Source organism: Myiozetetes cayanensis, unplaced genomic scaffold, assembly GCF_022539395.1.
Source record: "Myiozetetes cayanensis isolate MyiCay16 unplaced genomic scaffold, myiCay2020 scf12, whole genome shotgun sequence".
Lineage (NCBI taxonomy): Eukaryota > Metazoa > Chordata > Aves > Passeriformes > Tyrannidae > Myiozetetes > Myiozetetes cayanensis.
This window is the reverse complement of record NW_026086826.1, coordinates 8,108,811-8,135,438: the sequence shown is the minus strand read 5'-3', so window position 1 is coordinate 8,135,438 and position 26,628 is coordinate 8,108,811. Positions and strand designations below refer to the sequence as shown.

At 41.2% G+C, this 26,628-nt stretch overlaps 1 protein-coding gene across 1 annotated transcript in view; it reads right to left on the bottom strand.

The window, feature by feature from the left end:
* ZFYVE9 (zinc finger FYVE-type containing 9) overlaps nucleotides 1-26,628 on the bottom strand; it is a 51,744-nt gene that overhangs the window by 11,548 nt on the left and 13,568 nt on the right. Inside the window, exons 2-10 of the mRNA XM_050306319.1 lie at nucleotides 25,697-25,801; nucleotides 21,016-21,120; nucleotides 18,172-20,252; nucleotides 13,695-13,794; nucleotides 10,218-10,394; nucleotides 9,744-9,913; nucleotides 8,920-9,043; nucleotides 7,079-7,201; nucleotides 6,002-6,157 (exon numbers count right to left, since the gene is read on the bottom strand). Coding sequence (XP_050162276.1) covers nucleotides 6,002-6,157; nucleotides 7,079-7,201; nucleotides 8,920-9,043; nucleotides 9,744-9,913; nucleotides 10,218-10,394; nucleotides 13,695-13,794; nucleotides 18,172-20,252; nucleotides 21,016-21,085 — 3,001 coding nt within the window. The 5' untranslated portion in view covers nucleotides 21,086-21,120; nucleotides 25,697-25,801. The remainder of the gene's footprint in view (nucleotides 1-6,001; nucleotides 6,158-7,078; nucleotides 7,202-8,919; nucleotides 9,044-9,743; nucleotides 9,914-10,217; nucleotides 10,395-13,694; nucleotides 13,795-18,171; nucleotides 20,253-21,015; nucleotides 21,121-25,696; nucleotides 25,802-26,628) is intronic.

Sequence of the window (26,628 nt, the reverse complement as noted above, 5' to 3'; positions counted from 1 at the left end):
GTGTTTATTTCATTAGTACACTTAATGTAAAACTGAGAGACACAGGGGAGAAACACCACTAATTTTTATTCACATTTTTACTCTTTGATGCTCTTAATTTCCCAAAATGTTTACACTGGAACGGCTGACTGACTCTGAATGTTGATTAGGCTATTATAGCATCCAACACAGCATTTCACGTTGAAGCGAAGACCCATGGTGCGATTCCTTTTATCAAATGACAACAACAGCAGGCAAACAATGTACAGAACAGCTGATCACAATTCTCCATAGGAAGATGTGAATATTAATAGCGCTGATTTGCTCTCAAAGAAAAACACAAGTAATTTCAGGGAGCATGGTGTGCTCGATCACACCGCTCCTGAGGAATGGCCCGGCACTGAGGCACTCATGCAGACCCCTGGGCTCCTGCAGCAATCCCAGGCTTTCCCACCTGCAGCCTGCTAAGCAGACTTTCTGCTCTTTGCTCAGCACCTCGTAATGGAGTGTATCTGAACTCAAGGCAGTGACGTGCATGTCTCCAATGTGCACAACCACTGGAGAGTAACTGGAGCCTTTCTGCCTTTCACACACGAGGCACGCACGAACAAACACGAGGTTTTAAGCAGGTGAAAACGTGAGCCACAGAAGTGCAACTCTGACATCCTCAGTAATACAACCTGTGAGAATAACACAGCTATTCCAGCCCTCCCTCTGGAGATGTGGCCATGCTTGCTTTGCATCCCTCCAGACACCCCTGGCACAATCACCACTGAGTATTGCTTCCTTCACCTGACCTTGGGCTGGCCAGCTTTAAACAGAGCTACTGCCAGGCCTCTAAACAAAAGGCTCCCTTCATACTCCAACTAACAAATATTCTCAGGGGTTTCCTCGTTATTCAAATTTGAAGGCACTTTCGTGGATTCTTTTTTTTCTGCACCCACAAAGTGCTGCACAAACCAAGTTCTCAAGTTCTCTGTTAGAAGGTGAGCAGGCTTTGGCAGCCCAGACATCCCATAGCAGGGTGCAGGTCACTCAGGGCTTGTCACTGTCCTGGAAAGTCAATCTGTAATTTTACAGACACACACAACCCAGAGCTCACAGTATCACCCCAGATCAAACTGCACAACTCCCAGAGTGGCTACAACTGGACACTGAGTGGCTCAGCTGAGCATACCTGATGAAAAGTAGCTACTGGTCCCCCTAACATGATTAACAGAGCCACACCCAGTGTCGTCAGCTGCTGAGAGTCACTGACCCTGCCCATGCCAAATGCACATCTGTCAGGGGTGCTGTGACACTGCTGCCTGCTCAGAGGATACACCAGTGCACCAGCTCGGGCATCCTGCTAGTGAGTGCAAACCTGTGTACCCACTGGTGCTCAGGAAAGATTTGCACTTATCTAAAATAGCTGCTGGCACTCATTTGCTTTTGCAGTTGCCACCTACCCTCACTAATCGCCTCTTCTCCATTTGTGCTTCCTTTTCCCCTTCCCATCTGTTCCTACCCAAATAGACCCAATAGTACCATTCCTTGCTGAGGGTTCTCGGTTCCAACGTGACCATAACAATCCTTCCTGCCCCTGCAGGCTGAGGGATGTGAGCTGCCAGCCTGAACTGGATCCTGCTCCTTTCCTGGGTGTTTTCTGTGTGGGAGAGGCCAGGCAAAGTGCAGCTGCAGGGCCTTGTACAGATCCCAGGCGTGTGGCACTGCCCACTGCCGTGACAAAGCAATCAGACGTTTCCACTTGAGACTGGTGCCAAGTGCTGCAGCAGAAGGGGATGACTCCTTATTTTTTCCGTTTCAGGAGATGGAGCTCCGAGGCTCACACGCCTGGGATGCCTAAATAAGAATTTTTCAGCCAACGGAAACAGGAAAAAACCCTTACGAGTGGAATCTGCAACTCAGCTGTTCAGCCCTTTCCTTCCATAAGCCACAGCATTATAAATGACTCCTTCTGACACAAATAGCTTGCACAGTGCAAGCTCCAAGAGGTTACCACTGCTTTAAGAGGGCAAATTACTGGCATTAGGTAGTTGTGCTGCAATCTGTTATTTGTAAGAGCACACAAGAGACTGGATGTGGACAGCATGGGAAGACTCGAGTGTTTTCCTACACACTTCTCTTCTCTAGTGCCCTTTTCAATCAGCAAACCCAAGTCAGACAGCCTCTTTGGGCCCCACAGACACTTCTGCACTGTCCAGGGTTTGTCAGCCTCTCCTGCCACATCTCTGAAGGTGATTCCAAGCCAAGGCCCCACTGAGAAGCTGCTATTACATTGTCAAACCCAACCCACTGCACCACTACACATTTGAAGCACAGAACTGTGTTTCAGAAGCTTGTAGAGAAAGTGTAGGTGTCAGAAAAAGCTTTCCAAAATAGCTATCCTTCTCAAAATCATGTAATGTAATTTAAAAAATATCACAACTTCCTTTCTGGAGAGGTAATCTCAGAGTGAGCAGAAAGGTGCCTTTCCTTTTATTAAGTTCCAGCACCTGACATCAGACAACTGACATTATTTAGGAAGTGCTTTAGGTGTGCATGATGCATCTAAAGCAGTTCTGCAGGGGGTCAATACTTACTCTCTTCTCAATTATGCTGGGTTATCCTTGACTTTAAATCTTAAACATCTCTACAAAGTCCTTTCAAAAAACCATGCTTTTCTCCACTGATGTGATTTCCCTTCAATTGTGATCCATGCTGGTTTGAATTCTTCACTTAGGTATCAATGGACTTAACATAGCAGTTTGGCAATCCCTACTGGGAAAGGTAGAGGGGAAAATAAAGATTCCTGCATTTGTTTATGGTCCTCAATATGTGGTAAAGCCAGGTAGGTGCTTTTAGCAAAACCAGAAAGGTTAAATTCCTAATGTATCCTTCTATCCCTTGGTTCATGCCAGGTCACAAAGGTGGTATGGACATCCAGTCTCAGGGCAGGCTTAGGGAAGTCAGCCCACAGCTGTCCAGCCTCATTCCACTGTCACCAGGAACAGCCAGGAACTGCCAAGTACCAACACCGTGCTGACATCCTGAAAACCCCAAGAACCCCAGTTCAGAGCAGTATTTACCTGTGAAGAGCCCTGCCAGATGGATTTTCTTCAAGAGCAGATGAGCTCATTCTCTATGGAGAAGGAACACAAACCCAGTCCCTCTCACACCAAGAGCCACAAAGAGACACAGAAGAGACAAGACCCTGACTGTACCTCGATGGCACAGCACACCTGTAGCAGGTGCCAGCACTGAGAAAAAAATCACGTGAAACTCCACATCCAAAGTTCTGACCATGCTCAGCATCTTTTTATTGCAACACATCAGCAAGTAATTTGGAAAGAACTTACTCCTGTTGGCAAAGGCCATAATGCTTCACTTACTATCAGTGAGTAACCCCTGCCAGCATCCAAAAGTTTTTCAGACTAGTCTGTGGCAGTTCTCCAAACACGACTCACACACCTTACATGATGTTTGATTTCGTACCCATCCTTTCACGTAACGGTAGCAGGGCTGTATTACTCACTCAGTTAACCTTTCCTCTGTTCAGAACATCCACTTCTTGGGCCTTTTTATAGCTCTACTCTGCATTAGTTACCACCATGTTTGATTAAAACCAGGCTGGGTGAAAAATACACAAACTGTGCCTGGGATGGATCCACCCTCACACAGAATATCCCCAACCCCAGGGTGACCACAAAGCCATTTCATGCAGTTGCCAGATTTACATTTTCACTCCAGAAGTAACAGTAGCACTGATTGTATTCCACCAAAGGGCTGATGCACTAGGGCAGATCTGGCAGCGCTGTATTAACACATCCAACTGCCTCAAAGTGCCCATTCAGAGGGACAGAAGTTCTCATTTTTCCATTCACTGCCAGGCTTATAGCCAACAGACAAGGATAATCATGGGATTACTACCACAACAGTACAACTACTACAGCCACAACAGAAATCATTAGCTTCCAATTTCAAAACAAGAGAAGCAACACAGCAGGGAGCTTGATGACAGAGGGGCCAGAGGAAAACTAAAGTGATGGAAAGTGAGCAGCAACTAATGCTTGCCTTAACTGACAACTTTAGTTTCTTGCAATTCACATGCACACAATCTATAGTGAAAAATGTCGTTTTTCCTTCAAAATCTCTTGGTTTTTCTACAGTTAGAAAGCCCTAAACCCAGAGCACAGCTTAATGTTGGGGACTTCCCATAACAAAACTAATGAAGGCTCAGGGCGGTGCAGCCTTTTTATTTTTAAGGAAACCTTTTAAAAAGAAAATTTTTGCCAAAGGGAACAAATAAAAAACATCACAGAATTTATTTAAGTTTCCTGATGACAAAATAAATGTAAGCCAATCTAGTATGTAATAAAAAGTGAAAAGGTGAGGCAGGGTTTTCAATAATCTCTAACTTCTAATGGGAATTCTCATTTGCTCTAAATGTCCATCACCTCATCCCAGGAGAGGTGCAGGACCTCTGAAATGAACAACTTGGAAAGAACAGCTCCATCTCCAACAGCAGGAAAACCGCTAAACACTTCCAAGGGATTACAGAGACCCAACTGAAACTCTGCAGCTTCCCATCCTGTCTCTGTGTCTGGATAAAGCCCAAAAAAACCAGAGTTACAAATATGCTGATATGTACTTCTCCCTCTCAAACAACCCGTGCCTTGGAAAGGAAAAAGGATGGATATTGGGAGAGCATTCCACAGTGCTATGGGAGCTTAACCAAGTGCTGTGATCTACAAAACCTGGAGGTTTTATACAGCAACTGAAGGTATCTGTTTGTACTTCATGTCTGAAATACAGCCCAGAGCAAACCCTACCACAGGAAAGCACACAGTGCAATTCTTAAACAGTGGCATTTGTGTTCTGATTAAGAATTGTACAATAGTAAGCAGCTCTTTGGACCAGTGGAATTGTGGAATATCCAATTACTACCACTACGGTACTAAAAAAAGAATTCCAAATACATTATGTAGGAGTTATAAATTATGTATTTCTGTAGTGTCATTATACAGAACTTCATAGCAATATACACACCAAGCTGGGTTTCTATCTGCAATATACATCTATACATGTATTTATATACACATGCTTGCAATTTTTCATATCTACCTCTCTCTGAACAACATAATCAGAAGATAAAGAACTGCAAATGAATTGAGGTTTGGAAAGGCAGGTGTTTGCAGTGTACACAAGATCCACTATCACCTGTGATAATAATACATTCTGAACCTGGCAACCTCTCTGAACAAGCTGACCTTTGTTGTATCAAGGCATTTTAGGAAACAAAGATCTTTTTCATTGTTTTATTAAACTACCGGATTCAATGGCTCCAAAGGCATTGCAAATTATAAGCAGAACCCTTTGAAAATGTATTTTCAGCATGTAACCTTAATGTGATCCAATTTCATCTCTGCAAAACCAGCTTTATTTTCCAATCAGTGGAACCAAATACTTGCATTTTCCCTTATACAACGATTTTTGAATTCTAAACTCTACCAACAGCTAGAAGTGGCAGCCTATTTACTCAGCAAATGTAAAAAATGTGCAAAGCTTTACACACAAATCTTGCAATTGAGGTACAGAAATTCAAAATTCGGGGATAATTTCTGCAATGCCCCACAATTCCAGGCACACATACACAGATATATTTGTATTACTTTATATTATAAATAGTATCCCCATAATGTGGCAACGGACACAGGTACTGTGTGGGAATCATCAGACTTCTGAACTACCTGGTCTGGGGATGTTGAACATGGTATCCACAAGAATTCCCAAAACTTTACTCCTGGCTGGAGGGTCTTTGGAGCAGCTCCCCAGCTTACCAGCAGCTCATTAATACCTTTGTTTGGTGTGATGACTATAACACTGGGTAGTAATAAACAATAAGAACTCATCCCCCTATCAGCTTCAACCCTTACTCTCTTTTTATACTCTTTTTACACAAAACCAGCTGTTTCCTGTGACAAAAATGCACCTGAGCCAGTATGGCCCAACCCAAAGCATTTTTAACAGAGAGCACTCCTACCTGCTAAGGCATCCCGGTAAAGTTGCACGAAGTGGTTGAAGATATCCTTGGGCAAACATTTCTCATCGGGCAGACACTGCAGGAGGATGACGATCTCCGACTGCCCCACCGCGTGCATGCCTTTGGTAGTGAAACACCAGCACTTCCTGTTCACATCTGCCCAGAGAAAACACGGCTCAGGAGAGCAGCATCTCAAAACACAGCCCCACCTCTCACACTGCAGGAAGGCAGCGCGTGCAAGGGGCAGTTGTACAGCAAGAATTGTCGCGTTGTCTGTCAGGCGGATAAATCACATCCCAAATCTGCCGCCGAGCGAGCAAGGCACACCCAGAACAAAGGCAGCTCAGTAATTCCCAGTTTACAGCTAAGGAAGAGCCAGAGCATTACAGCTCCCTGTGAGAGCTTGGGATTAACACCACAGAGCAGACTTTTAGCAGTGTCTTCATTCAGATTAAAGGACAGAATGGAAGTGTGAATGAAGGGGCCTGGGAAGAGGCCAGGCTGTTGGCTGTGCATCCCATGATCCTGACAGCTCCACCAGCTTCCAGCAGTGATCTCTCTCTTAGGATGGAGAGCTGAATGTCAGGCCTTTTCATGAGACCTCACTGGCTTGTTCTGCTTCACACGAACGTCAGTGAAGGCACATGCTCTAAGCTTCACAGCTCATTTGCTGAGAATTGTTTCAATAAAACCTCTGTCCATTATGTGTTACATTTTTATACATATGTAAAACATCCTACTGCAATGGAAGAGATGCTGGAAGGCTTGTGAACATCTTAATTTATTAAGGGATAAAACACCCAGCCCTACCAAGCTGGACAGGAGACACAGATCTCCAAAGCTGGAGGCTCTATCAGTCTAGTTTATATTTTCTACACAAAATTATCTGCATTGATGTCTAAATCAACAGAAAAAAGCCTTTTGTAATTTAACTTCATATGTCTCAGTACCAACTTGTCAATGTGTACACATTTTCTGAGACTATCCTACCAAATAAAAATGCTGCTGTTCCTACTAATAATATATACAACATTTCCCCCCTCGCAGACCAAGATTTATTTCATAACAAAAACTTACAATTTACTATTTTTACCATGGACAGCAAATTAGCATTTAAAACAAATACTAGAGGGTCAGGGCCACCATCCTCCAGCTGCTGCATGACAGAGATCTGAGAAGGTCTCTCTTCTACAGCATAGTCTATGAAAGAAAAACACACAATGAAATCCTTAACTTACTGCTACAGACTCCACATTATAATGAGATAACCCCAATTCTGATGCTTTTTTTTTTTTACTCTTTTGACCTTTTAAAGAAACACTTATTTAAGTACTGCTGGCTTGACTGATTGTTTCCCAGGCTGGTATTTTCAAACTTTAATAGTATTTATGCAATAACCTCTGTACACCCTTTAGAAAGGTGCAGCTTGTTTTCACAAATCAATTATTTTTTGGCACCAACTGAAGGAGAAAATTGAAATCAAATTGGGAAGTGTGTCACAGTGTCAACTGAAATCCCAAATGACAAAGAAGTTAAAATTGTTATTATTTATGGCACAGTAAAGCAGAAGGGCATCAGTCCTGGGCTACAAACACCAACACATGGTCTGTCCCTGTGTCAGGTAACTCACACTTTCTGTGCATGACCTACAACAAAGAGGGGAACACAATCTGAAACAGCATTTTTTATAACCAGGGAAGGTCTGAATCCAGTGTAAAATTGATCCCAACATGAAACTCCAAAGATGTCTGTAGTGTGCTCTGTGATTGGACCCAGATGATTAGCAAATTAAAATTTTTCATCTCTCTGATTATAATCTACTCTGTGTTAAACTTTAACAAAAAACAGCTGCACTGATGAAAACATATTTTGAAAGAAATGTATAACCTCCCCAGTCTAAAATTATCTAGAGAGAAAGGTAATTTTGCTTTCCAATGTGAAAAATTATTTTTCTATTTTTAATAGAATTAGAATATGGGAAGTAAAATGCTGCTAAGAAAATTCAGCACGTGACAGCATAGGAAACAACAGCAACTAAGCATGCAAAATACAATTTATGAGGCTATCTATATGAAAGCTGAAAAGCATATTGTAGTTTCACTCCTTTTTTTGTGGAGGAGACTGAACAATCAGGCATCCATATGAACAGCTAACACAGGAAGGAACAGATTGTTTTGAAATTAAATGCTGCTCACATTTTAGTTTTGACACTATCCTGCAATAAAAGGTTACTTCCAGCTTATACATCAAAAATGCACAGCATCAGCAAAACATTTAATAGGAATAAAAAAAACCAGAGACGAAAAAATAATTCCAGGAATGCATTAAAGGATGCCATGAATCAGACTGTGGAAAGCAATTTCAGATAAACAAATACACTTTTTTTTTTTTAATATATCTTTTAAAAATCAGTTTTTAATTTTCTGAAGCCTCCCCCATTTGGATACTCTGGAAGGGGACATCACAGTGACTAAAAGCTTCACCGTGGGCCAGGATGTGCCAGAGCGTTGTTGCTGCAGCGCTCAGGGATGCCTCAGACAGAGCTGATGCTCCAACAGCGTTTCAGAGAAGGGAACATGAATATTCATAGGACTAATTAAAAATCTATCTCTGTGTGGAACATTCCCCACAGCCCGATTAGTGAAGAAATTAGCACGTATTTCTGGACCGAAGTTAATTCGTTTTGCTTTGTGTTTTATTTCTTACAGGAATTTCACTGCAAGGTGAGGCTCTTCCCAGAGGCTCAGAGGGACCAGTGGAGCAAATGAGTGTCCCAAAATGTACCCAGGAGTATTTAGTGAGAATTTCCTCAAATACTCAGCATATTGCCAGCATCTTCTTTTTAAAATAAACACGGTAAGCATTAGGTAAATTGCAACTGGTAAGCATAAAAGCCAGCTGCCAAATGATACCCTCACCTCCTTTTACTCCAGTGGAGATGAGAATTGGAGGAAGCCCATCTTCAGGAATTAGATTCATTGCACTGCCAACAGGACTGCCAACCTGAGTTATATTTCCCGAGAATACAGAGGCATTATCAGTCTACAAGAAGCAAACAACAAGGAAGGGCAACATTACCAAAGTAATAATGATAAAAATGGAAGAGCTGGCTGACTAGATCACTGCAGATGTAGGGGAAGGAGTCTGTGTCTGCTGGAGAACCAGCAACACCAAGTAATTTGGCTCTTTAACAATAGATGATCACGTGATGACTCCTGCATGTGAACTATTACTAAAAAGTCTGCTTAGACAGAGACTGCAGCTCCCTTCTCTATCACCACACACCTCCATTTCCTCACAAAACCTGTATGTGGAGTCTCAATTCCACTCTCATGGGGTATGGTCAGATTGTATCTGCACTTTCCTGCATATATCATTTTGTGACAAACAGAGCATTTTTCTGATTCATGCTTTGACAATCTCACTGTTTTAAACTCCTTACTGACCATGACTCACCTGTTTTAAAACATGCACTACACAAATGTCCTTCACACACAGGCTGTACAGCCAAACACTTGGAAGCTACACAGCCAACAAACACTGGTCAATGCTCTGCCCCATAAAAGCTCATTTCAGTTCCAAATACATGGTTGTTTAAGCACTCTGCAAACACTGGAATAAGGAGGACATTTGCAGTACAGCAATTTAAGACAAGCCTCAGCAGATTTCCTTGCTCATATACTGCTTGTGGCCAAGACAAGGAGGTGTTTTGAGTGCTGAACTCAGAGTAAGGCTCCCTTACTTCTGCTGATAAAGAGTTGTTGGCCATGGGCTTTGACGGATCATGTGACACTGCCAAGGTTCCTGTGGAAGTTGTCCCAGCCACTGTCAGTTTTGCTGCATCAGCAACTTCTCCATTGGGTAATATCCCATCAGCAAACCAAACACGCCTTTGTTCTCTAGGCTGAGCCACTGGGGAGAACGTAAGAAAAACAGGATTTAAGATCTCACAGCAACATCAGCTGGAAAATTTCAGTACACAAATAGAAATGTGGACTTGAAGGGACTTGCAACATCACCTAGTGCATTCCCTATGGCAGCATCGTGCACAAACACAACTGCTGAGAGCAATTTACTTGTCCTTAAAGACCTGATATCTCTGCTGAGGGCAGGAGTATCACAACTGCCATTAGCTGGAGAATTTGGAATGGATGAAGTGCAGATACTGCCCAAATTCTTGCTACAGGTGAACTGCAAATAAAAGAAGTCCTCTTACCTTCTGCTCCAGGATGCTTTAGAACTCCCACAGGTACCATGACAGTGGGAGGCGGAGAGCTCAGGGCGCCCGAGGCCTGAGCCTGCTGCAAAGGAGGGATAGTAGAACAGTATTCAGCGGGATTGTTAGGGTTAGGGCTCTGGCTCGAGGCACTCATCATGTTCTCCCAGGCTTGAGCTAAAGCAAACAGAGAACAGGACCCATGAACACAGAGCAAGGTATCCAACAGTCCAAAACACTGGGTTAAGTTCCCAGCTGCAGAGGGTGTGGACCCTGCCACCTTCCAAAGAACAGCTCCCTTCATGTGGAAGCACAGGAGACTAATTGAGCAAGGAAAAACACATCAGGAGGAGAAACAGCACTGGCCCTGTGCAAGAAAAGTATCAGTTTATACAGAAATATTTTCTGAAAATTATAACAATACACTTTTACTTGAGTGGTGCTTAGTTCCTCATGCTCCATTTTGTTTCTTCTTCAAAGATTCTACTGAAAACACTCAATGTATACATAAATATATATATATAAACTGCATGGACAGCTAGACATTCCTATTATAAATGTTTCATAACCCACAGAACACTTGAGCACATTTATCATTTGTATATGATTGCATTTCATTTTATCTGTGGCATATCAGTACAGATCAACAACTTTTATCCTCAACTGTAAAACAAACCCCTTATGCTCTTAATTTGGAAGGCTTGACTTGAGCCTTAATTCAGCTGACCAAAGAAGAACACATAAAACTTCTTTGTCAAAAATATCCATCACAGGGAAATCTCCAACTAGTGACTGTATCTCCACAGTACTACTACTTTTTTCAGCTGTAAGGAATGTTTGTAGCAGGGTAGCAGAGAATTCAGATGTGTGTTTGCACCTTCAACCATATTAGTATGTGACAAATAAACACATTCTTTGAGTCAGGCATAAATATCATGCCACCTAAGGCCTCAGAGCACGTACACCTTTGGGTTCCTTTGGCTATGAACTGTTAGAAAACCAAGGTGAAAATAAAGAAACCCAAACAGAACCCAACAGAACACAAATTCTCCTTCTTCCCCCCATCAACCTGCAAAACCAAGAGTGAAATGGTCAGTAGTACTGAAGTTCCATTTGAGAAAACTATTTAAACTGAAGCCCTTTTTAAACAGCAATTCTGTGTCATTTAGACTGAAAGTCCTGAAAGAAGAAAGTGTTAGAAGAGCACAAAGTTACATCTCTAGGGTCATTTTATTAGAAAAGTCATAGCATGGCAACAGAACACTTTTAAAGCCTTCTTTAAATCAAGCAAAGTGCCAAGTCAGCACATGTACCAATTGAAAATACAGTAACAACAGCACTGGAAACTGATGGAACACAGCCTGGCCGTGGAAAAGCGCCAGAAAACACAGAACCCTCCCCCCACACCCCGTGAAACACAAACCAGATACCGAGCAACCCAATGAAACAAAGAATCGCTTTTAAAGGGCGAACCTACCCTGGTTCCAACACCAGCAAAGATTGATGTTCTCCTGAGTGGGGCAAACCCCCAGCTGCCAAAAAACTGCAAGGAGCAGGAGGGACTGGACACCGTGAGGCTGCAGGTTAACTACATCAGTAACCCAGAGCACCCCCACATGCCCTTTTTTAACATTATGTATTTAACATAACACTGTAGCACCCCTTCAATGTCATTACTGGGACTCACTTTTAATTTCTAGATATTACAACCTACAATTCTCTGTCACCTTACATATTTGGCCTACAGTAAAGAATTATTAATAATTAAAACCTACCACTGCACACTGATTAATGTTTAATATGTTTGAAAATTTAATATTTTGGAATTTGTATTAATTATTCTTGTTTAATAACAGGAACCGTCTACTAATTTTGGATTTTCATCTCAAGACGAAACACTTGGTTACTTTCAACCAAATGTGCATAACACTGAACTTTTTTTCTGAAGAAAAAATAAAGCTATGAGCTTCTAAGGCTAGTGTTTTAGTTTAGATGTTCAACAAATTAGCAGAACTTTCTGAAAGCTGTAGACCAAATAATCCACTATTCAGTAACGTGTAAAGGTACTGTCAAAATTACCTTGTCTGAATGCTGACACAAACCAACATTTTCCTAACTAATTCTTGGTTAAAACTACAGCAGCAATCTTTGAGAAAAGTCCCCCAAAGTTTAACTAATCATTGGCAGCACTGGAGATTCTGTGATAACTGCTCAGTAATTATCAAGACAGTTTGTTATCCTAATGGATAAGTTTGCATTTAGAGCCTGAATTTGTCTGATTTCTTATTCTACCTATGACATGTTAGAGTGCACCTGTCAGACCTTCATCTACCACTGAATTAACTTCTGTCAGCAAGTCTCAGTTATCCAATATATATTTATACCCTGAGACCAAGCCACCCATTCACCTTCCCATTAATAAACCCAAGATGAAGTGCCTGGAATTTCTCACCAGGAGACAGGTTATCTCATGATTTAAACACTCACATGGGTCCTCTCTCAACCTCATCCAATTTTTCTGCCTGCTCAATTCAAAACATAAAAACTGAACGCTGCGTCTTCCAGCAGCAGCTGTCTCAGTGTCATGGGCATAAGTCAGATAATCACCCACCCAAAGGTATCTGCCAGTGCAGGGAGGTCTGGAAATTCTCAGAGGCCCCAGAGAAGAGAACACTCTGTGTTTGCCCATACTGATACCACAGGATACAAAGTACATTCCAGAGCCCTTTGGTCAAAACCAAACCCAGTCTTTCCTTCCTTCAGCTGAGTCTTTCCTTACTTCAGGCAGAGGTAACAGAACGTTTTGTTTGTCCTACATCTCAACTTCAGAACTAGTGGTGACCTCTCTCCTGTGTCCCACGCTCACACCAGGCTCTCACCCACAGCACCACCCTGGCTTTGACAGACTCTCCAGTAAGGTGCCCAAAGCAACAAGACAAACTCAGCTGCCCACATTTGTGGACCTGTTTTTAGACCAGACCTCCTAATCCAGCACCAAGGAGTTAAGGAGAAAGAAGAGTTGGATTCAATTTGTGGATAAATACTACCTTCCCAATCCCCTAGAGTGCATCATCTAGAAGAGGCACAACTGCATTACTCTCCTCTTTGTCATTCCATACCAAAGTGTAACAGGTTATCTACTCAGGTAGCAAAGGCCACAGAGTAGGCTACTGAATTAAGAAAACAGACAAAAAAAAAAGGCCCAAATCACAGTTTTTAGAATCCTGGTAGAGCACTCACAAATAAAAGCTTTCACACTCACTGTAACCTTACCAATTTTTGCCTTTTGTTAACCGTATTTAGCTTAGAAATCTCCACTCTCCACTGGGATGCCACGCTGGCCTCCCAGGGACCTTTATGTTTGAGAATACTTACCCATACAAATAAAGCATTTTGATTTTTTTTTTTTAAATAGAATCACTGCAGCTCCACACAGAGCCAGTGAAGTGCCACATCTTGTATTCTCTTTCCACTTACCATTCATGAGCACCGAGTGGCAGATCACACACACTCTGGCTTCCTTTCGGTCCATGTACAGCAGTTTGCACTTCAGGCTGCAGCAGGCGGCACAAAACACCTGCAACCAAGGGGAAACAACTGAGGGGTGGTGCAAAAACAGGCACAAACTGATGGGTTGGGGCAACAGAATATCTGCAAATATATGCAGAATTACTGGTAGATATATGCAGGTAAATTACTGGTATTTTCCCACTGAAGCCACAGTGGCTAATACTTGCCAACGTGCCTGTGCTACTAATCCTGATGCAGCAGTATTTTGTGGAAAACAGAAATTCATGCTGTCCTGAGACTGCACTGGGGTGTTTTTAAAGTATGTTTGGCATAAATGACAAGGGGTAATAAATACCTCCTACATTACAATCCCTCACAGAATTAACTTCAGTCTTAGAGAGAGCACGAGTACTTTGTAGAATCAAATACACATCAGTGCACAAGTTTTCCATATATATGAGATTGCTATGGCACAGGTTAATTCAAACAGGTTATTTTTCTTTGCAGCAGCACAATTCATCTCTATTAGCAACTCTGCTTGTTTTCTCTCTTCATATATAACAAGCTGTTCCTCAGTTGATAAGTGAACAGTGATGTATCAAAATGTTTTAAGTGTTCAACACACAAACCAAGACATTGAAGAAAGCTGAATGACAGTACTGAAAGAAAATTTTGCCCCATTTATCTAAAAAAAAGCTCATATTGACGTGATTACAAACACTACAACTTCACAGCACTGGAGAGAAGTCAGGAACCGCATTTTGCACGCCCGGGCTGCTCAGGGGGCAGTGGGAGCCCCAGGAGGACACTGTGCTGGGGAGATGCAGCTGCAGAGCTGGAGCTTCTCACCTGAACCAGCTCTGAGAACTCCTCAGTCCCGGGCAGGGAACAGGCTCGAGGCTTCCTCAGACCAGCAAACCCACAACCATGAGCATGGCTTATGCACCATAACTCAGAATGCATGCAGAGATAATCCCACAGTAGCAACTGCATTCTCATAATGCTGCAGAACTGACAAGTCAGGTGCCCTAATGAGTTTTTATTTGTTGGAAATAATAATATTTTCTTTATTTAAAAAAAAAACAACAGTATTTCCTCTGGGGTTATTGTTCAGGTGATGTGAAGATACTGATGAACATCCATTAATGCAGAGAGGTGATGTCAAACCCAGGAAATCTCGAAACAGAAGCAGTTACCTAACAAATGACTTCACACAGCAAGAGAGAATTTCAGATTTTAATTATAGGTGGGTATTATCTCTGCAATCCACTGTGCATTACTATGATGTACTAATGCTGTAGTAATGTCTGTAATGCTTTCTAAATCAAATTACTCCATCACTTCAACATTATTTCTGTAATACAGACAAGAAACTACATGGAATCTCATATATAAATATGTGTAAGCCTAATTAAATTTCAACCAAGTTAAAGATCACACCAAATTACAACTACTTTGCAGCCTGTTATTTGCAGTCTTTTAGTGGAAAATGTTTAAAATAAGCAAATCTAAGTCCTGAGCTCACCATGAGAGCTGAAAATCGAATGTGAAGAAGGAGGTCACCCTGTCTAACTACAACCAGTTTAAATGTTTCTTAATTATGTCAACTTAAACATTTCAAAACCAAAATAGGAGTAAGTATACACTGGCATTTTCATGCAGAAATAAACCCCACCTTTTCACATATGTAAAAACATTTTAGAGAAAAAAAAAAAGAAGGCAAATGTACTTTGAAAATCTGATTTCTGCATTTACCCCTTAACCCAATTTACAAGCATTCTAGGGAATATTAATAACAACATCACAGCATATTTTAGAGACATTTGACATCATTTCAGTTCTCTGGGCAAAACTTCCAGTCAAAAGTTCATTCAGTGTCGAACATGGAAAAATCAATGTCTTCAACCATAAAGGAAGGACCGACACAAATTAATATCTAATTTAGGACCCTTCATGTTGGGCATTCAGCAAAGCTCCCAAATGCAACGATCTAAACATTAAAAGAGAAAACAGAAACAGTGACAGGACACCCAAACCTCCTCTGTAAGGCTGCATCAGCCTTTAGGAGCAGTAATGCAGAGAACACAATCCACTGACAAGCCAGACTTGTTATTAGAATCCTCAAGTCATTATCTCAGTATATCATGCTATAAAAAAATAACACGGCAGTGTCAAAGCAAGATTTGATGTTACCAGGGTTTTCAGGTTCACTGGGAGTTGTTAAAGCATTAGTTGCTAGGGGAATTGGTGGGTCTTTTTATATTTTAGTGGAAAAGTATAGTTTTGGTTGCCACTAAAAAAGACTGCATCCAATTTTTCTGGTTTGCCTATCAAGGATGATCATTTCATCTGACAACAGAAAGTACGTAAATACAGAGAATTTATATGTGAAGTTATATACAAATATGTATCATTTATGAATGTGTTCACACACATTCTTCAGGTTCTTAATTCAAAATTTACTGGAAGTGCATTACTTCCTGCCAATCCCACGAGGTTCATATCTTCCATTAACTTTGCAATTATTATCCTGAAATTAAAAATCGAGACAGACTTCCCAGGTGCCACTCCACTAATTTTAAATGCAATGTTCATCCTCAAATGAATCAGGAACTTTCACCCCTACTACACTGATTTGCCAGGATGCTGATAAAGCTTAAAAAGAACCTGCCTTGTGTTCAAAATATTTAGACCCAAAACTTTCCCCATTTGAAGAACTGAAGACAACGTCTCCCCAGTTCTTTAGGGGAGATTAAGACATTTGAGAACAGGTATTTCTTTCTCCAGCCACTGCAGCCACATCCATCAGAGCCTGCCTGTCAAAGCCTTTGGTCTCTCCCTGCCCAGGATCCTTACAGGAACTGAGGATGTGAAGCAATTTGCAGGAGGAGCTAAGTATTATTTGACTTACACTGATCGTGAGCATTTCTTGCTGAGTGCTTTCTGCCACATCTTTTGGCTGCACTTGTGCAAATTTGGCCCAGACAAACATTGGCTAACAAAGGTTTCTAAAAACAATCCGTTCTGAGGGTTATTCTAACACTGAGAATATCAAATGTGACTTTTCACAGCTCAGAAACAGAGCAGAGGGACCTTTTCTTTTATCTGTTCCCCACAGGCAATCCAAAACAACACCGCTTGTTCTTCTCAAGGTTTGTCAGAATAATGTTAAAAAAAAGAAAAGAGAAGAGAAGAGAAGAGAAGAGAAGAGAAGAGAAGAGAAGAGAAGAGAAGAGAAGAGAAGAGAAGAGAAGAGAAGAGAAGAGAAGAGAAGAGAAGAGAAGAGAAGAGAAGAGAAGAGAAGAGAAGAGAAGAGAAGAGAAGAGAAGAGAAGAGAAGAGAAGAGAAGAGAAGAGAAGAGAAGAGAAGAGAAGAGAAAAGAAAAAAGAAAAGACCCACTCTGCTCTAGCATTGCATGTTTTATCCATTTTTTACAGATATTTTCGTTTTCTGCATATTCACTTGTGCAATTCAGGGTTCCGTTACAGTCTTTACAAAGAAGCAATTAAATCCAAGCAATGAACTTGTTTAAAACACAAAAATAATTAGAATTATTTTACTTTACTGTAAATGAATTACATTACTGTAAATGAAAATTGAAGTCATATTTGTTGAACTCAAAAAAAACCCCAAAATCAGAAGAATGACCTAAATAACTGACAGTATAAGTTAATATATCAAATCTAAAATGATGGACATTCTGCCTTACAGATTCTCCTTAGCTGCAATGAGAAGATGACTGAGGCATCTCAGAGATAAATTCATCACATAAGAATTTGTGTTCACACAGATGGCACACAGATAAAAGTTTTAAACCCCTCTACATTAAAGTATTTCATACACAACAAGTGATACAGAAATTATGTTTTAGTTGTCTTTGTTACAAAGTTTCTCACCATGTGCACATACATCAGGTTACAGATCATTTACTGGTTTTTTTTCTCCAGGATTAAATTTATGTTTCAAAACGTGTAAATACTATTAAAAAAATGTAAGCAACATGAGAAAAGTTAGGACAGAAGATGAAAAGAACAGAGTTGATCGGCCATTCCAGCAGGAATGCCAGCAATCCAACAGCACACTTCCAATCCACAGCAGGCTGTTTCAGCATCTTTAATGGGGTTATTGGTGCAGTAATTTCTGTAAACTAGTTTCCTGCACTTTGCCATTTTATAAGAGTTCAACATAAACCCAACGGTGATGATCGCTGCAATCAATACACCGCTCATACAGGCTAATAACAATTAGTTATTCTTTATTAGAACCCTAAATAGATCAGAGCTTAGAAACTTCCTTTTTCCCTTCACTCAAACACGGATTTTTAGGAAGAGGTGTCACAGGTGACTACAGCCAGTGGCTTAGAAAGCCCTCTGATCTGATGTTGTGCAGTACCAGGGGAAAAAAACCAACAGTGCTTTGAGCTACTCACAAAATCTGAACTTACCTTCCCACAAGCTCTGCAATGGTGCCTTCTTTTGGTGAATGTAAATCTGGCCTCACATTTCATACAGTTTGGTGCTTGAGAATCTGGAACCCACACTGGAGCCACCTCACCCAAAGTCGTAAAAGGCTTTCTGGCTGGAGCTCCAAACTGACCAGCTCTGAGATCATTATCTGGACTATCTGGGGCTACTGCAAGGCACGAACTATTAGAGACTCCAGATTCATACTCATCCAAATGTTCCCCATTAGTACCAGTACCAGAGGCATTTGAAGATGTTTCACCAGGAAACGTGTCTGCTGTATCCCCTAATTGTGTCTTACCAAAGACATTTTTGTTTTTGCTATTACCTCCACAATTTGGGGGAATAAGATCATTTTGTAAGTGGTCCGACAATGGCTTCGGAATTTGCAGTTTCAGATTTGTAGGCTGTTTAGGTCTTGCACCACCAAAAGGAACACTGATATATTGCAGATTAGTCACTGGTTTTGGTGAAGTCTGCCCTTGCATGGATGAAACCTGACTGCAAAGATTATGTAAATAATTTTTCTTTATGTGGTCACCAGTGCTGTTTAAGATAAGACCACTCCCTTCTGTGGTCTCGTTTCCTCTCTGTTCATAAACATTAGTGTAACATTCTGACTTGCTCTCCTCAATCTCCTTTTCCTCTGTTACCGAGTCTTCCTTGGAGGGTAAAGTCTTTGGAACGTGAGCAACAACTGGGTTCTGCATTCCATAGGAATCACAACCATTAGACAGAGAGCTTGCTGCTGATGTAGCCATCACATCAGAGAGACTGGGCCCTTCAAGCTCATCTATACCAGTCCCTTTCAAGTCTGTGCCTGCCTCCATCATTGCCCCATCTCCACCTTCTTTGCTATTACCACATGCATCATCAGGCTGTTTGGTCTGCACAAGCCTTTCATTCTCTCCTAGAGTTTGCTTATTGTTCATCTCATTCAGCTTTGTCAGTTCCCAATTAGCCATCTCCTGAGACTCAGGGTAACATTCTGCCACGCCGAGCAGTTCCGCCGGCCCGAGGTTTTTATCACATTCAACGACTTCGCTGTCAGTGGCACCGACATCCTCGGGGCCAAACTGCTCTGCAACACATTCCTTGTGATTGCCACTTCCAGCCACATTAGGCTGACAGGTTTCAGTGAGCCCAGACAGCTGAGACTGTAACTGCTGGGTTGTTTCCTGTTCTACAACGAAGCTTCCATTACTGGAACCAGGAGAAGAGTTTTGAGCTTCTAGATCTGTTCTCTGAGGAATGGCTTTACTACTAAAATTTTCAACTGATACACAATTTTCCTGCATTTTAACAGTACCATCAACTGGTGTCTGTAAGAGCGTCACTGCATTGATCCCTGCAGTTGTAGCTTCTGAAAACACCGAATCCTTACTCATATTAAAATCATCCTTTAATCGAGAGGAGGGGCATGCAGTGCTCAGGCTTTCAGATGAAGCATTAACCACAGGACTTGCAGAGTCATCTTCAGAGCATGGCCTGTTTACTTGCTTTTCTGTATCTGTATCCTTTTCTGTGGATCCATTTACAGTAACACTCAACTGGTCACTCTGTCGGCTCTCGTTATCCAGTGTAAAGCCAACAGTGTCCATTAGGGACTCACTGCTGTAATTTTTACAATCCAGCAAATCTCCACTTTGTAGTGTTCTGTCACAGTTGTGCATGACTGCCACCACTAGCACGTTTTTCTCCTCTGGCAAGCAAGCTGTATTCCCACATTTCCTCTCCCCCGTTTCCACAGCGTGACACTGATCACCGCGATTACTGTTTCTTTTAATCAACTGATCGTCTGCTGCTGCCTGATCATCAATCCACATGACTGGGGTCTCTGGGTTTATGCTAAAATCCTTCCCATTAGCACAGTGATCCCCTCCTGCTGTTGGTGTGGTCGCTGAATGGGACAAGGAGCAAGATTTCACTCTCTGCTGACACTCATTAGGAGCTGGAGCTTCGTTCACGTTGGCCACGCTGGGGTTGAACGACAGGCGGCGAGAAGGCGGATCTAGGATCTGATTCCACTTTGCACCCAGCAGGGTAGGTGACACAGCGGCATCTGGAAAAGGGTTTCAACAAGAGAACTCACTGTCCTGCTGAAGCTACAGGTTCTGTTAATTCTGTTGCATTAAAATGCCCCAAATATAAATGTAGAGACATTCAAATACAGGCAAAGGAATAAAACACGTCTGCCATAACCAACATTTTTGGATCAACCATTAGCAGTGTAATTGCATAATGTTTCTGGAACTCAGGAATTTAGAGCTACACCAATTAGTATCAGGTTGAATTTGCAGCTTTAAAGTACTGATTAATATACTTTAGACAGCTAGAAGTGCCTAGTAAGACTCTCACCCCCATAAAACGTTCGACTTCCTTGACAGTACGGAATTAGCAATTAGACTAAGCAAAAAATTTAACGCTTCAAGTATGATAACTTTCATTTTATGATTTATGTGACCTAATAAAACATTTCTGCAAAAGAAGCTTAAAATAAGTTTTGCCTGATTTGTTTAAAATAAATGATTTAAATATTGCTACTGAGATTAAGCTTCACAAAACCTTTCTTTAAAAGAGTGCAGAGCATTTGCTATCGAAAGAGTGAGAGATTTTACAAGAGTAAACAAGATTAATGGAAACAGAAGAGAATACTAAGAAACACTGAAGGCATACCGTGCAAAATTAACAGACCTTTTTTGCAAGTTCGGAGATTAATTTGCAACTCAAAAGCAAAAAGGATGTCACAGCTCTCTGCCTCTTCAATAGTGCTCTCTGTAGAATGCATCTGATGTGCATCCACGAGCTTGTTCAAAATGACTCACCTTCGTTTTGCTCGAATTCATCTAAAACCTTATCGAGGTTATATGCCTCTGCTTGGAAATAGTTCTCCATTTGTCAGGGAACGACCACCAGATCCTTGTCTGAACCTGCCAGAGAACAAATTACCATCAGATGCTTAACCTTCAGTCAGCAGTGTTCCACAACACAGTGTCCTGATTTCAGAGGAAAAGTCCTTTGGAAATCAAATTTTACATACATTACATACATAAATCCAAATATTTTCCAGGAATAAAAATTATTTGTGTGCTTAAACTTGCTTCATTCAGATTAACGACCTCCCCAGACTTGCTCTGGGTTTTATTACCTTCAGTCTCTCATGTTAATGTGTCTGGTCATCACGATCACCATAATGGTAAGAGCAAAACTGCCCTGACACCAGTCAGAAAAAACCAGTCTAGAGAATCAGAAAGGCCTACCAACGATCTAAAGACCAAACTTTTATTTCTGTGCTACCACCAATTAGCTCATGTGGCTTTGAATGAGTAGTTTAAACTCCCTGTGCTTCTGATTTTTTAATGTGTACTAGCCTAGCATGCTCTGTGTCACTCCTCAATTCCCAGAGATGCTTCACAGATTCATACTTGTAAAAGTTGGTAAGGGACTTAATGGGTGTTACTTGAATTGTGCTGGCTCTTAAAATGTCTGCTTCAATAATCCTTGTTTCCCTGAAAGGCAGGCACTGGAAATCTAGAAAAATGCACACAAGTAAATAGTGTCATCAGAACATCATGCTCTCAGGCTACAGAGGAAGACGACAGTGGAAAAAACAAAACCAAAACAAACCAAAAACTCAACCCTAAATCATTACATAACTTTCTATCTTCACACAATAAATAACATTTTGCCCTAACAGTAGGAATTGGGCTTCTTTCTTCCAAAGTCTTGGAAGAAGAGGACATCCAGATTCAATTTTTCCAAACATTCTCTGCCAGCAAAGACATTTTCCCTGGGAAATGTGTGCCATAACCTACATACCACAGAGAGACCTTGCTTTGATCTGTTCCCTGAACATCACCCAAACCAGCCTTATTCTCTTCAGGGTTGGCTCTCACTGTTGTGAAATGAGGCAGTGGAGGGGGAGAGGGTGAGAACCTTGTTTTGCAGTGAAGAGCAGTGTCAGACCCGACAGCTCAGTTACAAACCTGCTCTCTTCCACCACACACACAACAGACACGGCAAGCACTGCAGAGAAGTTTCCAGTTTAAAACAACACTCCACCATCTCCACCAGAGTATCTGGACTGGAGGAAAACATCAACCACCTGTATTTCCATTACTACAACACTGAGAGCAGTTTTGTATTTGTTATGGGCAGCAGCTATAATTAGGTTATTGGCACAAAAAGGTTGTGCATCAAAATATCACAAAATGCAGTTTTTAGGGTTGACTTCAAATTTGATAGATGGTTGTTTCAAAAGGTGATCATGAAACAACATAAATACATTGCTATTTAATATAATCAGACTAAATCATGTTATAATCAGATTAAATCATGTTTTAAATATATATACAAAGGTTAATTTTAAAGGAAACCAGTCTAATAGTAACTTAGAAACTGCAAAAAGCATCAACAGAAAAAAGACCATTTTGCAAAAAATTCAGGGATAAACTAGATCTGTCAGCTTACAAACTCCCACATTTGTCCTCTGACCTGGGATTTTGGATAACTCCTTCTGCAGAGAAAATAGATGAGGGCCCATATTATTTAGTGTACAGAGATGCACAGATTATAACACAAGCAATGGCAAAGCTGGCCACCTTGATCACAGGCTGCATTTCAGAAGTCTCAAGAAGTTAAGACTGTTTTGTACAAAATACCTTATAATTTCACACCCATTTATGATGTATTTCATTTACATTATAATAACATTCCTGCCTAGCAAACGGTTGGAGACATAAATAATTATTCCAAGGCAAAGTCCTACCACTGAGGTCAGTGATGTGAGGAGTATTTGTCAGTGGAGCACCGCAGGACTGAGAAACGTCACACCAAATTTTTGTGTTCGTGAGTTCCAGCTGAACAGAGAAAAGACCTTTTATATCACCATTGTTATTTCACTCACTGATGTACCAGGATATATGGAGAACCTTTTATTTTTAAACTCACAGTCACTAAGCTGACAGCCACTCTAAATGAGATCTCATTGTCTGCACAAGGAGGTATTGCTCAGAAAAGGTCAGCTGCAAATCTTCAGCTCTAACGTCTAAAATTATTATTATTCTATTAAAGAACACAACAACCCCAGCAGCTTTTCTAGAAATCTCTGTCCAAGGGCAAAACACACTGGCAAAGCCACACAAGTCCTAAATGCCCTCTGTCTGACAGAGGAGGAGGACGAGTCCTTGTGTTCTAACAGATCCCAGCGACGCTTCCTGATTATACATTGTCAGCAACTCATTTTTTTGCCAGTTGAAGATCTAATGCTCAGCTCTCCACAGCCAGCAACTCAAGATCAAAACAGAAAATAAAGTGCTCTAGCACAGCATGTTGTAATAATTAGGTAGTTGTGGTTTAGAATTTAATTTTACTTTGAATATTTTTGTGAAATACCCAACATAAAGAAAAAGAAGTATATTCCTTTACAGGTGTTTTGAAACTTTTGACTGTAACTCACAGGTACCACTGTAAACACTTCTGGAATTATTCTAGTCCCAAAGTTCCTCTTAGTACAAAGGTTGGAATGACATTTTTAAAAGATCCTTCATAGTTGTATAAGTTGCACTCTTTAGTGTTGCTCACCTACTGTAAGTCATAGCATGGAGAGAAGCTCAGGAGCAAACACACAACTCAAAAGGAGAATAAAACCAAGAGTAAATCAGGAAGACATTTCAATGGCAATTTTAGCTGCATGCTGCCAAAAAGGAGGCACTTCCTAAGTTAGTACATATTGGGATGAACAACGTGAAGGAGAGGATGTTGTGCCAGTGCAAGGAGAAGGAGACATAAACCACCACCGAGTGAAAAGCACAAGGTGGTTTTTCAAAAATACAGTCCTCCTTGCAAAGATTTGGCAGAAAAGACTAACCATAGGCAAAGCAAACCATTAAATACTAAAGTTACATGTTTTATTTTAACTGTGTGCACAAAAAAGATTAATACAATGGTACCATCCACTGGAATAGTAAGTCCAGAACCTGAGACCACTTGTTACCCATTGCAGAATCATCTTCTGTCTTCCAGGGCAAAAAGCAGATTAAAACATGCAGCCTGTCAGATCAGATTATTTTCAAGCTCCCACTGGATCACAGATCATGCATAATTCAGAAACTCTGTGTTTTACTTATCAATGTCTTCATACAACAGCATGGGCTTATCACCACCTTCTTTTCTGAAACTCAAGCATTTATGTTTTATGAAGTTTACATGCTCTACTGTCCCCTGATGTCTAAGCACAAAGGTGCACGGCCCAGAATGTCTGTGCCATGTGTACCCAGAATTACCTCATCACCACTGCATTCACACAGAAGGCAAACTTCAGCTGAAGAGTGGGGAGGGAAGCAGGCAGAAATAAAGGACAGAAAAACCTTCCTTAAAATTAGATGTTTTTCTGAACAGGCTTAACCTTGGAGACTGCCTCTCAAGCCAGCTCAGATATCCCACATGCCAGCTCCTTCTTGGGGAATGAGCTGGACCAAGAGACTGGCCTTGTGTTGTACCTGCAAAGCAGCAAGACTCGGATTTGTTTTGGTCTCTGTGATAAGGGATTATGTAACCCAGGACATTCTGCACTGCACATCCTAAATCACCCGTGGGATTTTTTCCCCACAGGAACTGACAGCCCTAAGTCTTTCAAATTGTCCTCAACAGTGGATGACCAGCACACAATGACATTAAAACTCTGCAATAAAAAATACAACATGCAACTATGAGCCTCACAGCAAAGGCCTAAAAATCAGAGAGTGTGTACAGAAGCAGAATAAGATCTCGGGAATTTCCATCATGCTGTCCTGTGGAGACTACTCTTGCAATATGAAACTGTGAACCTACATGTTTCAGTGATCTCTTACTAAACAAAATGCACTTTATTACAGTCCTCACTAAAAGTATACATGAAAAGTTCCTAAGATGGAAGTCACGAGGGATATGATCAAAGAAAAACTGAACATTGCTTATTCTTCCTGATAAAAATCAGACACCCAGAAAATGTCATTTTCCCATAGCGTGACCACACGGAACTGCAGATCAACTGGGCAAACTAATTTATTAGGTCTGGTACTCCTGAAGACTTCCTTCAACCCCAAGAAACAATAGCCAAGTCCAAACATTGTTCCAGCTCCCTTTTGGTGATGTGTGTATTACCTGCCCTTGCAGGAAGCAGCCAAGCACCTCTGCTGTGAAGAACAGTTTGTTCAGAGTCCAGAAATAGCTGTATTTTTAACTGATGAGATCTGTCTACAGCACAGGCTGAGCAAGAAGACTTTGCCCACCTCCCCCCTCTCCCAAACAAAATAAGACACAATCTTCACACTAAAACAAGGCGATTATTCTCAGTGAAAAACAAAATTACAAAATGTTAAAAATACTCCATCATCTTGTATATAAGAGATACATCCATACATAAATTCTATGTGTATAAACATATATCCATGAGAATACATAAAACCCTGTGTATTTCAGGTACATAATGAATCATTCTATTCTGAAGCAGAACTTGCCTCTTACCTTTTTCTCTTACACATATGGTAGGAAACGAATGACCCTGTGCCCCCTCATGGTGACTGCAGCACAACCAGCCAGCTCTGCTGAATCAGGGTGTTCTACTTGATCCTAGAAAGAAAACACAAACATGTATTTTATGACTGGCAATTCCACCACAAACCATGTTTTTTTCAACATGTGACTGCAGCCAGCACAGGCACATTTGGCAAGTGCTGCAAGTTTCCAAGGATCTGGATTAGGTTTGCAGCTTTAAATTCAGGGATCTGTGCACTGTGCCAACTATTGCTCTCCAATAGGCTGGTGAAAAATGTTGCTAATAAAGCCTACATTGCTGCCTGCCTACTGTTATTCTTCACTTAACTGGAAATCCTCAGAGTAAGGCAGCAACTCCAACTGTCCCTGTGTTCCTGATGACCTTGACTGTAACAATTTATAAACCAGACTCTGAAATTAATTATATTACACTACAATAGGTCTTCCAAAAATAAAGAGATAGTAGCTTTGCTTCTCAACAAAAACTCACAGCCCTCTGAATTCTGTAAACTGTATTCATCAGCTTCCCACTGATTTTGTTACAGCTAAACAACTGGTTTTGTCTTCAAATTATTCCCCCTACAATCTTAGGCTCCCTTCATTTCCTAAAGGCTTCTTCTCACAAAAAAACCACAACAGCATCAACATTCACTAGCGGGGAAGACCAAAAAAAAAATGTCTTCAGAAGAAACTGTTTTGCTCTCCCAGCTACAGCATTTCTGTAGGTCAGGTGCTCATTTTCACAGGCTGCATCTTAACACTCAGCATAGCTCAAAAATCCCACACAGCCATGGGCAGAGAAAACAGACTGAGCTTATAACAAAAAGTGCAACATGGAGTAAGAGAAGTTAAATTCATGGTTTAAGGTTTGTTGGTGCTGGTATTTTGACCTGTTAAGTAGT